General features: G+C 47.9%; 1 protein-coding gene across 2 annotated transcripts in view; it reads left to right on the top strand.

The window, feature by feature from the left end:
• The window catches only part of LOC115174578 (leucine-rich repeat and fibronectin type-III domain-containing protein 2), a 179,993-nt gene that overhangs the window by 139,004 nt on the left and 24,388 nt on the right, over positions 1-16,601 (top strand). For both annotated transcript variants that reach the window (XM_029733245.1, XM_029733244.1), the window contains one exon: positions 5,357-6,753. In XM_029733245.1, the coding sequence (XP_029589105.1) occupies positions 5,378-6,753 (1,376 nt within the window). In that variant the 5' untranslated portion in view covers positions 5,357-5,377. The remainder of the gene's footprint in view (positions 1-5,356; positions 6,754-16,601) is intronic.

The raw sequence follows: 16,601 nt of genomic DNA, 5'->3' as shown, positions 1-16,601 counted from the left end.
TGGGGTGCATGGTTAAAGTCCACTCAACCCTTCCGAGGGCAAGGTGAACACCAATAAACACACAGTCATTCTGAGTGATCACCTTTAACCTATGGTGAAACAACTCTATTCTGATGGGAGTGGTCTCTTCTAGGATGACAATGAAAACGATGTAAAATATATGCCATGTCCATCTCAGCCACCAGATCTTAACCCAATTGAACAATTTTGAGAGATTTCTGGAGCAACGCCTGATAGTGCGTTTTCCACCACCATCAACAAAATACCAAATTATGTCATTTCCCGTGGAAGCATGGTGTCGTATCCCTCCAATAGTGTTCCAAACACTTAACACTCCTGGTGACCCAATACATTATTAAGACACTTCATGTTGGTGTTTCCTTTATTTTGGTAGTTACCTGTATGTATGTATGTGAGTGAGTGAGTGAGTGAGTGAGTGAGTGAGTGAGTGAGTGAGTGTGAGAGAGAGAGAGAGAGAGACTAGGCTTGTATGTTGTTAGATAAACAGGGTACGTCCATCACGGTGTGATGAAAGAGGGTGTGGATGTTGATGGATGAGTAGACAGTGAGGTCATAGAGGTGTATGTGTGTGTCACAGGCAGCTGGTGGCACCTTAATTGGGGAGGACGGGCTCATAGTAACGGCTGGAAGAGAATAAATGGACCGGTATCAAACATATCAGACACGTGGTTTCAATGTGTTTGATACCATTTACTCCATTCACGCCATTATTATGAGTCATCGTCCCATCAGCAGCCTTGTGTGTGTCTGTGTGTATGTGTGTTTGTGTGAGGACTTGGGCTTGTGCCCGCTTGCGTGCCTAATGTGTGTGTGTGTGTTTGTAGACCGCATGTGTGTGTGACTGACATTATCAAGATTAATAAGAGGAAGATTAATGAAGCAAGTCATAGACATCGCCAATGCTTTGGGCTTGAGTTATTACCCAGAATTCCCTGATCACAAAGAATACATCATGTTTACAGTATTATCTCCACCTGAGTGAAATATCCATTATTGGAATTGACCTGTGTCACATGACTTCCCCCGAAAGGGACCATTACGGTGTCCTCAGAGGACCATAAACGTCAGGAGCCATTAAAGGGCAACCTTTTCCATGATTAATGGCTCTGTCATAAATGCGGTAGTGTGTTTTAGACCAATTGTACATGTGTTGCGGAACTGTTTAGACAACCTAAGCTTGCACAATTGTTCTGTATCCTGACTAGGTGTGTGCATTAGCGTGAAAGTAGCACAGGCGGGTCGTTGATGCTTAAGTTGGTGACAAACAAATTATAATACGAAAATGAAACTCCAAAAGGGCATGTCAAACGAAAGATACCAAATCACAAGCCCCGCGGGTCGGGAGATCACACTCATTCAGCTGATTAGCTCGGTAATTCCCTCCACCTGTGCACACTACAGACTTGTTATGCATACCGACGGCTCCTTACCTGGTCCCAGCTGCCACTGCCCCCTATAGGTGGGATGCATTTTACCTTTATTTCAACAGGGAGTCAGTCCCATTGAGACCAAGGTCTCTTTCGCAAGGGAGCCCTGCATGCACACAATTGACTAAATATAATAGAATACAAATATACAAAATAACAAACACACTCAAGAAAAACAATGACATCACTCAAAGAGGTCCTCAATTAACCTTGTGAACTGTCCAAAAGACACCATCAACTCTGAAGATTGTTCCATGTGGGTTGCTAAGAAATTTTAAGCTGATTTTCCAGAGTTCGCAATCCATGAGACTGGGTATGGTAACTCGTACATCTAAAGGTTATTAGTGATGTGTATTATGGCAGTGTGCTACCACACTTACTGTACCAACATAACACATTGGGAGCTTGGGACTATAGCGTTCTATCTGCAAAAAGATGATTCTGAGACAATTGGCATTACATTTCAGAACCCTCATCAGTTTGACTGGTGGTCAGCTATTTTTATTTTGCATTCTTTTGAACTTAACAACATGAATTGGGGTATTTAGAGTACGATATACACCCCCCCAACCCCTCTTTTTACGCTGCTGCTACTCTCTGTTTATCATATATGCATAGTCACTTTAACTATACATTCATGTACATACTACCTCAATTGGGCCGACCAACCAGTGCTCCCGCACATTGGCTAACCGGGCTATCTGCATTGTGTCCCACCCACCACCCGCCAACCCCTCTTTTACGCTACTGCTACTCTCTGTTCATCGTATATGCATAGTCACTTTAACCATATCTTCATGTACATACAGTGAGGGAAAAAAGTATTTGATCCCCTGCTGATTTTGTACGTTTGCCCACTTACAAAGAAATTATCAGACTATAATTTTAATGGTAGGTTTATTTGAACAGTGAGAGACAGAATAACAACAAAAAACGTTTGTCAAAAATGTTATAAAATGATTTGCATTTTAATGAGGGAAATAAGTATTTGACCCCTCTGTAAAACATGACTTAGTACTTGGTGGCAAAACCCTTGTTGGCAATCACAGAGGTCAGACGTTTCTTGTAGTTGGCCACCAGGTTTGCACACATCTCAGGAGGGATTTTGTCCCACTCCTCTTCGCTGATCTTCTCCAAGTCATTATGGTTTCGAGGCTGACGTTTGGCAACTCGAACCTTCAGCTCCCTCCACAGATATTCTATGGGATTAAGGTCTGGAGACTGGCTAGGCCACTCCAGGACCTTAATGTGCTTCTTCTTGAGCCACTCCTTTGTTGCCTTGGCCATGTGTTTTGGGTCATTGTCGTGCTGGAATACCCATCCACGACCCATTTTCAATGCCCTGGCTGAGGGAAGGAGGTTCTCACCCAAGATTTGATGGTACATGGCCCCGTCCATCGTCCCTTTGATGCTGTGAAGTTGTCCTGTCCCCTTAGCCTTCTCACCATGCTGCTTGGCGATGGTCTTGTAGCCCATTCCAGCCTTGTGTAGGTCTACAATCCTGTCCCTGACATCCTTGGAGAGCTCTTTGGTCTTGGCCATGGTGGAGAGTTTGGAATCTGATTGATTGATTGCTTCTGTGGACAGGTGTCTTTTTTACAGGTAACAAGCTGCAGTTAGGAGCACTCCCTTTAAGAGTGTGCTCCTAATCTCAGCTCGTTACCTGTATAAAAGACACCTGGGAGCCAGAAATCTTTCTGATTGAGAGGGGGTCAAATACTTATTTCCCTCGTTAAAATGCAAATCAATTTATAACATTTTTGACATGCGTTTTTCTGGATTTTTTTGTTGTTATTCTGTCTCTCACTGTTCAAATAAACCTACTATTAAAATTATAGACTGATCCTTTCTTTATCAGTGGGCAAACATACAAAATCAGCAGGGTATCAAATACTTTTTTCCCCCACTGTACAACCTCAATCAGCCTGACTAACCGGTGTCTGTATGTAGCCTCGCTACGTTTATAGCCTGTCTTTTTACTGTTGTTTTATTTCTTTACCTACCTATTGTTCACCTAACACCTTTTTTGCACTACTGTTTAGAGCCTATAAGTAAGCATTTCACTGTAAGATCTACACCTGTTGTATTCGGCGCACGTGACAAATAAGCTTTGATTTGATTTGACATGACCAAATGTGGACACCTGCTCGTCGAACATCTCATTCCAAAATCATGGGCATTAATATGGAGTTGGTCCCCCCTTTGCTGCTAAAACAGCCTCCACTCTTCTGGGAAGGCTTTCCGCTAGATGTTGGAACATTGCAGGGATTTTCTTCCATTCAGCCACAAGAGCATTAGTGAGGTCAGTGATTAGGCCTGGCTCGCAGTCGACAATCCAATTCATCACAAAGGTTTTCGATGGGGTTGAGCTAAGGGCTCTGTGCAAGCCAGTCAAGTTCTTCCACACCGATCTCGATTTCTGTATTGACCTCGCTTTGTGCACTGGGGCATTGTCATGCTGAAAAAGGAAAAGGCTTTCCCCAAACTGTTGCCACAAAGTTGGAAGCACAGAATTGTCTAGAATGTCATTGTGTGCTGTAACGTTAAGATTTCCCTTCACTGGAACTAAGGGGCCTAGCCCGAACCCTGATAAACAGCCCCAGACCATTCCTCTTCCAACAAACTTTACAGTTGGCGCTGTGCATTGGGGCATCCGCCAAACCCAGATTCGTCTGTCGGACTGCCAAATGGTGAAGCGTGATTCATCACTCCAGAGAACTTGTTTCCACTGCTCCAGAATCCAATGGTGGACAAGCTTTTCACCATGAAGGATGGCATTGCACATGGTGATCTTAGTCTTGTGTGTGGCTGCTCGGCCATGAAAACCCATTTCATGAAGCTTCTGACAAACAGTTATTGTGCTGATGTTGCTTCCAGAGGTACTTTGGAACTCGGTAGTGAGTGTTGCAACCGAGGACAGACAATTTTTATGTCCTACGCACCTCAGCACTTGGCGGTCTCATTCTGTGAGCTTATGTGGCCGACCACTTCACGGCTGAGCCGTTGTTGCTCCTTAACATTTACACTTCACAGTAACTGCATTTACAGTTAACCGGGGCAGCTCTAGCAGGGCAGAAATTTGACGAACTGACTTGTTGGAAAGGTGGCATCATATGACAGTGGAACATTGAAAGTCGCTGAGCTCTTCAGTAAGGCTATTCTATTGCCAATGTGTGTCTATGGAGATGGCTGTGTGCTTGGTTTTATACACCTGTCAGCAACAGGTGTGGCTGAAATAGTCGAATCCACTCATTTAAAGGGGTGTCCACATATTTATTTTATATGGTGTAGGTAGAGAACATTGAACAGAACAAAGTTATAACTTAATTCTGACAAAAATGCAAATAGAACTTGGTAAATATAAATGTTTTGATGTCTCACTGGAGCAACACTTGGTTATATCTGCCTTTATGTATGACTGTCTTGTGACTAGGTGTTAGTAGATAAGTGACTTAATATTGTTATTTAAATGATTAATTAGGATTCACAGATTTATTGTAAAGATTCCCTCCCACACACACACACACACACACACACACACACACACACACACACACACACACACACACACACACACATCCACCCACATACATTCCTATCCGGCCATAAACAACAGATCAAATCTAGTTCTAATCCATGTGGATTTGATGGCAGCTGTTGAGTTTGATCAAAATGCAGTCCAATCAATACACATCAAGATTACCCAGGGAGGCTGTCAACAACAGGCCCCAAAACCCCACTGCTCTAGGCAGAGACCCGCATAGATAGTTTACAGCAGCATGAGCTCATGATTGTCTGCCACAGCAATAGTGAAATGAGAAGTGCCAGCCATGAAATAACTATTCATGTCTTCTTTTTTCTCTTCTCTCGCTCTCTCTCTCTCTCTCTCTCGCTCTCTCTGCGTGTAGGTTCCTTTGTGTGACTCTAGCATGGACCACATCCTCTGTTGCCTGCTGGTCTTGGGAACCGCAGTGATGATGGCCCATGCATGCCCTAAGTACTGTGTCTGCCAGAACCTATCCGAGTCCCTGGGGACCCTGTGCCCCTCCAAAGGCCTTCTCTTCGTCCCGTTGGACCTCGACCGGCGCACTGTGGAGCTCCGGCTGGGTGGAAACTACATCCTCCGCATCACCCAGCAGGACTTTGCCAACATGACCGACCTGGTGGACCTGACGCTCAGCCGCAACACCATCAGCTACATCCAGCCCTTCTCCTTCAGCGACCTGGAGACCCTGCGTTCCTTACACCTGGACAACAACCGCCTCATGGAGCTGGGACCAGAGGATCTCCGGGGCCTGGTTAACCTGCAGCACCTCATCCTCAACAACAACCAGCTGGGACGCATCTCAGACAGGACCTTCGAAGACCTGGCCCCCTCCCTGGAGGATCTGGATCTGTCCTACAACAACCTGAGGAGCCTGCCCTGGGACTCAGTCAAGCAGATGGTCTCCCTGCACCAGTTGAGTCTTGATCATAACCTCCTGGACTTTATCCCTGAGGGCACCTTTACTGATCTAGAAAGGTTGGCTCGCCTGGATCTCACCTCCAACCGGCTGCAGAAGCTGCCCCCGGACCCCATCTTCGCCAGGGCACAGGATTTGGTGCTGTTGACCACGCCCTACACCCCTCAGCTGTCCCTTAGCATCGGGGGAAACCCCCTGCACTGTAACTGCGAGGTGCTTTGGCTGCGGCGGCTGGAGAGGGACGACGACATGGAGACCTGTGCTTCCCCTCCCAGCCTGAAAGGGCGCTACTTCTGGTATGTGAGGGAGGAGGAGTTTGTGTGCGAGCCGCCACTCATCACTCAGCACACCCACAGGATGCTGGTGCTGGAGGGCCAGACGGCCAGCCTGAGGTGCGAGGCTGTTGGAGACCCCACCCCTACCATCCACTGGATGGCCCCCGATGACCGTCTCCTTGGCAACTCATCCCGTACCGCCGTCTACCGCAACGGCACCCTGGAAATCCTCATTACCACCTCCAAGGACTACGGTACCTTCACCTGCATCGCTGCCAATGTGGCTGGAGAGTCCACCGCCTCTGTGGAGCTGTCAATCATTCAGCTGCCCCACCTTAGCAACGGCACCAGTCAGGCCTCGCAGCCCAAGTCCCGCCTCTCAGACATCACAGGCACCACCAGGATCAGCAAGGGGGGTCCTAAGAGCTCGCCTGAGAAAGTGGTCACTGTGTCAGAGGTGACGGCTATTTCAGCTCTGGTTAAGTGGACAGTCAGCAAGGCAGCGCCCAAGGTGAAAATGTTTCAGCTCCAGTACAACTGTTCCGACGACGAAGTCCTCATCTACAGGTAACAAATGCAGACTTTTTTAAACGTTTCATTCATTTTCAGATGAGAAGGTACACTGATAGCTTTGATATATGAAGTAACAAAATAACAAGTTGTGATATATTGTATGGAGGAGACACTCAATACAAGTGTTGTTTTAACACTCCAGGTGACTTGTTATGTTTGCCTGAAGAGAATTTGGCTCTCAGCTTTCACCAAAGATAGATGGATTGTGCCAAACAGTAAACAAAGCCTTTTACACTAGACAAAATGCACAGCATCAATAACACTGCCATGTGTACAGAACTTTCAGCCTTTCAAACCGAGTTTTCCATAATAATCGAGCTAATATAGCTCAATCCTAAGTGATCCATCCATCATCCATTGCTTTTGTCTGTCCGTTGATTTGTTCGACAGCGAAACAACTCACTCTCCAATTTTACACAGCCTTTTTTCGCTAAGTGCTGCGTGGCGTTTGGCTCGCTTATGCTTAGTAGGCCATAAGCAAGAGAATTCCATCCCTAAAATCAATGGGTGGATATTCTGTCAATCCAGAGCTATTTGATGAGGCTGAAAATGTATTACTGGAAGCTGATACATTGTAAAGTAGCACATCTCCAAACGACTGTGAAACCAGCCAGAAAGGAAATCCAATTACTTAATGCCATTTAAATCAGTTACTCTGTTAAAACCTTGAGAAAGTCAGATCATTTCAGCTGGAGCCTCGAGAGATGTATCCCTTTCGTTATATATTATATTTTATTTCTCTGTAATCAGTTTTTTCAGTCATTGCCACTACAGTTCGTTATTATAGCATTTTAGTTTAGAACATTACTTATTTCAGTGGAATTGGACGGTAGATTATAAATTGCCATTATAACAGTGATGATTAAAATGATAGTGTAAATCTTGCAACCTATGGTCAGTGTAATAAAACATTTTTAGAACAGGAGGGAATGGCAGCTGTTTTCCGAGCTCCTGACCAATTGTGCTATTTTGTGTATTTTTTTGCGCTGATCTTAACTTTTTTGTACATAATGTTTCTGCCATCGTTTCCTATGCTTCTGGACATCAGAACAGCGATCACTAACCTCGATTTGGACGAGGACTTCTACTTCAATGAGTTGGAGGCGAAAGACATAGTGATTCTCCTGGACCAGGCCCTAATCCCTGACACTCGAAGGACATGAAGACGGCTCTATAGAGGCCGGCGCACAGGCACCCTGGTGAGAATACAGCGGAGAATAAAAAAATTGCCTCTACATTCTCTGTTCTATTGGCGAATGTGCAATCGCTGGAGAATAAACTGGACAAGCACCATTCGGACATTAAGAAATGTAATATCCTATGCTTCTCGGAGTCTTGGCTGAACAAGGACATGGATACTATACATCTAGCTGGTTTTTCTATGCATCGGCAAGACAGAATGGCAGAGTCCGGTAAGATCAGGGGGTGGTATGTGTGTCTCTTTATAAACAACTGCTGGTGCGCAATCTCTAATATTAAGGAAGTCTCGAGGTTCTGCTTGCCTGAGATACGATACATCGTGATAAGCTGTAGACGATACTATTTACCAAGAAAGCTTTCATCTTTCACAAACTGATGCTGGCATTAAGACCGCACTCAACAAGCTGTATAGCGCCATATGCAAACAAAAAATCGCTCATCCAGAGGCGGAGCTCCTAGTGGCCGGTGATTTTAATGCAAGAAATCTGAAATCCATTTTTATCAGGTATGAATGTAAGACCCAGATGCAGACCACGTCAAAAAAACAATAGTTTAATATTCCAACAGGGACAGGCAATAGACAGGTCAAGGCAGGCAGTAGTCAGTAAACCAGAGGTGGGGCAATGGTACCGGGTGGCAGGCAGGCTCAGGGTCAGGGTAAGGCAGAGATCGGTAATCCAGAGGGGGGCAAAGGTACAGGTCGGCAGGCAGGCTCAGGGTCAGGGGCAGGCAGAGTGGTCAGGCAGGCGGGCTCGGAGTCAGGACAGGCAAGGGTAAAAAAAACAGGAGGGCAGGAAAAAGAGAGACTGGAGAAAGCAGGAGCTGAGACACAAAACACTGGTTGACTTGAACAAACAAGACGAACTGGCAACAGACAAGCAGAGAACACAGGTATAAATATAGAGGGGATAATGGGGAAGATGGGCAAATCCTGGAGTGGGGTGGAAACAATCACAAAGATAGGTGAAACAGATCAGGGTGTGACAGTTTTACCCCATTTCTACCAGCATGTCACCTGTGCAACTAGACGGACAAAAACTCTAGATCACCTTTACTCCACTCACAGAGATACATCCAAAGCTCTCCCCCACCCTCCATTCAGCAAATTGGACCATAACTCTATATTCCTGATTCCTGCTTACAAGCAAAAACTCAAACAGGAAGTACCAGTGACACACTCAGTACGGAAGTGGTCCAATGAAGCGGACACTAAACTACAGGACTTATCCGATGCCATTGAGTTTACCACATAAGTCACCAGCTTCATTAATAAGTGCATCGACAACGTTATCTCCACAGTGACCATACATACATATCCCAAAAAATAAATCCATGGATTACGGGCAACATCCGCAGTGAACTAAAGGCTAGAGCTGCCGCTTTCAAGAAACAGGACACTAATCCGGATGCTTATAAGATATCCCGCTACGCCCTCCGACGAACCATCAAACAGGCAAATCATCAATACAGGACTAAGACCGAATCCTACTACACCGGCTCTGACACTTGTCGGATGTGGCAGAGCTTGCAAACTGTCACGGATTACAAAGTGAATCCCAGCCATGAGCTGCCCAGTATAGCGAGCCTAGAAAACGAGCTGAATGCCTTCTATGCTCGCTTCGAGGCAAGCAACACTGAAGCATGCATGAGAGCACCAGCTGTTCCAGATGACTGTATGATACATAGCCGATGTGAGTAAAACCTTTAAACAGGTTAACATTCACAAGGACGCAGGGCCAGATGGATTACCAGGATGTGTCTTCACTGACATTTTCAACCTCTCTATGACACAGTCTGTAATACTTACATGTTTCAAGCAAACAACAATAGTCCCTGTGCCTAAGAAAGCCAAGGTAGCATGTCTAAAGGACTACCGCCCCGTAGCACTCACATCTGTAGCCATGAAATGCTTTGAAAGTCTGGTCATGGCTCACATCAACCCAATCATCCCAGAAACCCTGGACCCACTGAAATTCGCATACCGCCCCAACAGATTCCCAGATGATGCAATCTCTATTGCGCTGCCCTTTCCCACCTGGACAAAAGGAACACCTATGTGAGAATGCTGTTTATTGACTACAACTCATCATTCAACACCATAGTGCCCTCCAAGCTCATTACTAAGCTAAGAAACCTGGGACTGAACACCTCCCTCTGCAACTGGATCCTGGACTTCCTGACAAGCCGTCCCCAGGTGGTGAGGGTAGGCAACAACAACACATCTGTCACGCTGACTCTCAACACGAGGGCCCCACAGGCATGTTTGCAAACGACATGATGGTGGTAGGCCTGAACACCGATGACGATGAGACAGCTTATAGGGAGTAGGTCAGAGACCTGTCAGTGTGGTACCAGGACAACAACCTCTCCCTCAACTCGGGCAAGACAAAGGAGCTTATTGTGGATGACAGGACACGGCGGGCTGAACACACCACAATTCACATCGACAGGGCTGTAGTGGAGCGGGTCAAGAGCTTCAAGTTCCTCACTGTCCACATCACTAAGGACCTTTCATGGTCTAAACACACCAGCACAGTCGTGAAGAGATCATGACAACGCCTCATCCCCCTCAGGAGGCTGAACTGATTTGGCATGGGCCCTCAGATCCTCAAAAAGTTCTACAGCTGCACCATTGAGAGCATTTACACTGGCTACATCACCGCTTGGCATGGCAACTGCTTGGCATCCAACTGCAAGGCGCTACAGAGGGTAATGTGTATGGCCCAGTACATCAATGGGGCTGAACTCCCTGCCATCCAGGACCTCTATATTAAGTAGTGTCAGATGATGAGCATAAAAATTGTCAAAGACTCTAGCCACCCAAGTCATAGACTGTTCTTTCTGCTACCACTCGGCAAGCGACACCGGGGCGCCAAAGTCTGGGACCAAAAGAACCTGAACAGCTTCTACCCCCAAGCCATAAGACTGCTGAACAGTTAATCAAATGATATCTTTATCTTAATTGTTTTGCACATACCCTTTTGCACTGGCTCTATGCACACTCACGAGACTCTCCCCACACACTCACACATACTACACTGACACTCCAACACACATACACTACATACGCTCACAGACACAAAACACACACAGATGCATATTGACACCACACACACACACACACACTCACACATAGACACATTTTCACACTTCACATACACTACTGTTCAAAGGTTTGGGGTCACTTAGAAATGTCCTTGTTTTTGAAAGAAAAGCACATTTTTTGTCCATTAAAATAACATCAAATTGATCAGAAATACAGTTTAGACATTATTAATGTTGTAAATGACTATTGTAGCTGGAAAGAGTTGCAAAGAAAAAGCCAAATCTCAGACTGGCCAATAAAAATAAAAGATTAAGATGGGCAAAAGAACACAGACACTGGACAGAGGAACTCTCCCTAGAAGGCCAGCATCCCGGAGTTGCCTCTTCACTGTTGATGTTGAGACTGGTGTTTTGCGGGTACTATTTATTGAAGCTGCCGGTTGAGGACTTGTGAGGCGTCAAACTAGGCACTCTAATGTACTTCTCCTCTTGCTCAGTTGTGCACCGGGGCCTCCCACTCCTCTTTCTATTCTGGTTAGAGACAGTTTGCACTGTTCTGTGAAGGGAGTAGTACACAGCGTTGTACGAGATCTTCAGTTTCTTGGCAATTTCTCGCATGGAATAGCCTTCATTTCTGAGAACAAGAATAGACTGATGAGTTTCAGAAGAAAGGTCTTTGTTTCTGGCCATTGTGAGCCTGTAATCAAACCCACAAATGCTGATGCTCCAGATACTCAACTAGTCTAAAGAAGGACAGTTTTATTGCTTCTTAAATCTGAACAACAGTTTTAAGCTGTGATAACATAATTGCAAAAGGGTTTTCTAATGATCAATTAGCCTTTTAAAATGATCAACTTGGATTAGCTAACACAATGTGCCATGGAACACAGGAGTGATAGTTGCTGATTGTAAGGGCTGTCGTCGGAAGAAGACCAAAATGCAGCGGAGTTAGTGTTCGTCATATATTTAATTACGGCAAGAACACTATACAATACAAAACAATAAACAGACAACCAAAACAGTCCTGTCACGTTTAACACAGTAACACGAACAGAAACAATTACCCACAAAACCCCAACGGAAAAACATGCACTTATGTGTGACTCCCAATCAACAACAACGAACTTCAGCTGTGCCTGATTTGGGAGCCACACACGGCCCAAAACAAAGAAATACAAACACATAGAAACAGAACATAGAACGCCCACCCAATGTAACACCCTGGCCTAACCAAAATAAAGAACAAAAAAACCCTCTCTGTGGCCAGGGCGTTACAGTACCCCCCCCCCCCCCCCAAGGTGCGGACTACGGCCGCAAAACCGGACACTGAAGGGGAGGGTCTGGGTGGGCCCTCTTACGGCTCAGGTGCGGGACGTAGCCTCTGCCCCACCCTTGGCGTCGCCCTCTTAGGTGGCGCACTTGGCCGCGCCGAAGGTCTGGTGGGCGACCCTGGCTTCGCCCGGCTGGCGGGCGACCCTTGTTGCGCCCGGCTGGCGGACGACCCTGGCTGCGCCCGGTTGGCGGGTGTCCCTTGCTGCGCCCGGCTGGCGGGCGGCGATGGCTGATCCGGGCAGACGAACCACTCTGGCTGATCCGGGCAGACGGGCCACTCTGGCTGATCCGGGCAGACGGGCCACTCTGGCTGATCCGGGCAGACGGGCCACTCTGGCTGATCCGGGCAGACGGGCCACTCTGGCTGATCCGGGCAGACGGGCCACTCTGGCTGATCCGGGCAGACGGGCCACTCTGGCTGATCCGGGCAGACGGGCCACTCTGGCTGTTTCGGGCAGACGGGCCACTCTGGCTGTTTCGGGCAGACAGCGCACTCTGGCTGTTACGGGCAGACGGGCCACTCTGGCTGATCCGGGCAGACGGGCCACTCTGGCTGATCCGGGCAGACGGGCCACTCTGGCTGATCCGGGCAGACGGGCCACTCTGGCTGATCCGGGCAGACGGGCCACTCTGGCTGATCCGGGCAGACGGGCCACTCTGGCTGATCCGGGCAGACGGGCCACTCTGGCTGATCCGGGCAGACGGGCCACTCTGGCTGTTTCGGGCAGACGGGCCACTCTGGCTGTTTCGGGCAGACGGGCCACTCTGGCTGTTACGGGCAGACGGGCCACTCTGGCTGATCCGGGCAGACGGGCCACTCTGGCTGATCCGGGCAGACGGGCCACTCTGGCTGATCCGGGCAGACGGGCCACTCTGGCTGATCCGGGCAGACGGGCCACTCTGGCTGATCCGGGCAGACGGGCCACTCTGGCTGATCCGGGCAGACGGGCCACTCTGGCTGATCCGGGCAGACGGGCCACTCTGGCTGATCCGGGCAGACGGGCCACTCTGGCTGCGCCGGAGGGCAGACGGGCCACTCTGGCTGCGCCGGAGGGCAGACGGGCCACTCTTGCTGCGCCGGAGGGCAGACGGGCCACTCTGGCTGCGCCGGAGGGCAGACGGGCCACTCTGGCTGCGCCGGAGGGCAGACGGGCCACTCTGGCTGCGCCGGAGGGCAGACGGGCCACTCTGGCTGCGCCGGAGGGCAGACGGGCCACTCTGGCTGCGCCGAAGGGCAGACGGGCCACTCCGGCAGCTCCGGACAGGCGGGCCACTCCGCAGATCCTGCACGGCGGGCCACTCCGGCAGATCCGGCACGGCGGGCCACTCCGGCAGATCCGGCACGGCGGGCCACTCTGGCAGATCCGGCTCAGGATTCACCAGGCTGGGGAGACATGAGGGAGGCCTGGCTCTGGGCGCAGGCCCTGGACTCACCAGGCTGGGGAGACCCGCTGGAGGCCTGGTCTGAGGAGGCGGCACAGGAGAGACCAGAGTGGAGGGATCCACCGGCGGACTGGTCCTTGGAGGAGGTACAGGCTTGACCAGGATGAGGAGACCCACTGGAGGACTGGTCTGTGGAGGAGGCACGGGCTTGACCAGGATAGGGAGACCCACTGGAGGACTGGTCCGTGGAGGAGGTACGGGCTTGACCAGGATGGGGAGACCCACTGGAGGACTGGTCCGTGGAGGAGGCACGGGCTTGACCAGGATGGGGAGACCCACTGGAGGACTGGTCCGTGGAGGAGGCACAGGCTTGACCAGGATGGGAAGACATGCAGGAGGCCTGGTTCTGGGCGTAGGCACAGGACGTGCAGGGCTGGGAAGACATGCAGGAGGCCTGTTTCTGGGCGCAGGCACAGTCTTCACCAGACAACCAGCACGTACCTCAGGACGAGTATGGAGAGCTGCCTCAGGTGACATCATTTCCACGACACGCTCCGTAGGGCGAATGCCATGCCTTATGCACCAAACTAGCAGCTCTCTCATCTCTCTCTCCTTTAATTTCCCCATTAACTCCTTCACAGTCTCTGCCTCGTACCCCTCGCTCACCTCCAATGTCAACCCGACTGGCTCTGGTTCCGACCTCGGCTCCGCCGACTGCCCCGTGTGCCCCCCCCCAAAAAATTATTGGGGCTGCCTCTCGTGCTCGTTGCGCTCTCTCTCCTCATAATATCGCCTCTCCGCTCTCGCCGCTTCAATCTCCCACTGCGGGAGGCGATACTCCCCAGCCTGAGTCCATGGTCCCTCTCCGTCCAGCATCTGTTCCCATGTCCACGAGTCCATCAAGCTGTTCTCCTGTTGCTCCTTCCTCCTCCACTGCTTGGTCCTGGTTTGGTGGGTAATTCTGTAAGGGCTGTCGTCGGAAGAAGACCAAAATGCAGCGGAGTTAGTGTTCGTCATATATTTAATTACGGCAAGAACACTATACAATACAAAACAATAAACAGACAACCAAAACAGTCCTGTCACGTTTAACACAGTAACACGAACAGAAACAATTACCCACAAAACCCCAACGGAAAAACATGCACTTATGTGTGACTCCCAATCAACAACAACGAACTTCAGCTGTGCCTGATTTGGGAGCCACACACGGCCCAAAACAAAGAAATACAAACACATAAAAACAGAACATAGAACGCCCACCCAATGTAACACCCTGGCCTAACCAAAATAAAGAACAAAAAACCCCTCTCTATGGCCAGGGCGTTACACTGATAATGGGCCTCTGTACCCCTATATAGATATTCCATTAAAAATCAGCTGTTTCCAGCAACAATAGTCATTTACAACATTAACAATGTTTACACTGTATTTCTGATCAATTTAATGTTATTTTAATGGACAAAAAATGTGCTTTTCTTTCAAAAACAAAGACATTTCTAAGTGCTGCAGCTCTGTTTATTATATATTGCCTAGTCACTTTTATCCCTACCCACATGTACATACTGAATTACCTCATATACCTCAACTACCTCATACTCCGGCACATTGACTCAGTACTGGTACTCATTGTCTACTTTTTAACTCTGCATTTTTGGGAATGGGCTCATAAGTAAGCATTTCCCTGTAAAGTCTACACCTGTTGTATTCGGCGCATTTGACCAATAATATTTGATTCGATTTTGATAACAGCAAGTGAGAAAAACAGTCCTTCTTACTCTTCCACACAAATCTCTGACACTCAAAATAATATGTTTTCTCGTTTCTCTGCCAAACCTAAATCGTCAAGGGTAAAATATGTAGAATTGACAAAGGGTTTGGAAGAGAATCAAACAGTATACTGATTTACCATATGGTTAGGGAAAGATAGAAATAATATGCTGTATACCCAGAGGATGTATCATCATGAATATGTTAAGGGCATTATGTTTATCCATCAGGATTTTAGAGGCAGAGATAGAAGCCAAGGAAGGTACTATACACTTAGACAAAAAGGTGCATTCTAGAACCTAAAATGGTTCCATAGGAGAACCCTTTGAAGAACCTTGTTGGTTCCAGATAGAACCCTTTTGGGTTCCATGTAGGACCCCTTCCACAGACGGTTCTACAAGGAACCAAAAATAGTTCTCCCTGGAACTAAAAAGGGTTATCCTATGGGGACAGCCAAAGAACCCTTTTGGAACCCTTTTTTCTAAGAGTGTATATGGACATACTAATGGAAGTTATGTGTCAGACGGGGACATTCAGTGATATTTCAGTTGAAGTGCAATGAGGCCCCCCCATATAATGGTTGGATTGTCGCATGCCATGTGATTTAATGCCTATGCTTCTCCTCGGCTTGGAGATGTGCTTCAGAAATGATAGCAAGCTCCTGGGGCCACTATTATTGGCTATTAGCTGGAGTTGAAGAGAGTGGTGTGGATCCACGCTCCACTGCTCACGCATAACAAAGAAACATGCTACTTTGATTAGCACTCTCTGTGAGAAACGGTTAATGTGCCTCATGCCATATAGTACTCAACATCATGTAATGTCAAGATAATTGTCTCCACTCTTTTTACTGTATGTTATGTAAGCATTAGCCCATAGTACACACAGAAACAGGGTTCTTGCCCATCTAGAGCCTTTCCCTGAACCCATTTTATATTTCTGTTTGTTGAACTTGAACCTATCCTTAGGACAAGACATTAATACTTGAGAATGTGGTATTTTAAATGTGTCCTATTTGGGTACGAGTGAACGGATTACTTACTGTGTTAGTCATAACGTAATGAAATATTCAGGCAGATCATGAGGTTTAGAGTTTTTTTAAAGGGAGGGAG

The sequence above is a fragment of the Salmo trutta genome, chromosome 35, assembly GCF_901001165.1.
Source record: "Salmo trutta chromosome 35, fSalTru1.1, whole genome shotgun sequence".
Lineage (NCBI taxonomy): Eukaryota > Metazoa > Chordata > Actinopteri > Salmoniformes > Salmonidae > Salmo > Salmo trutta.
The sequence above is the reverse complement of the archived record's forward strand: the minus strand, read 5'-3'. Positions and strand labels throughout refer to the sequence as shown.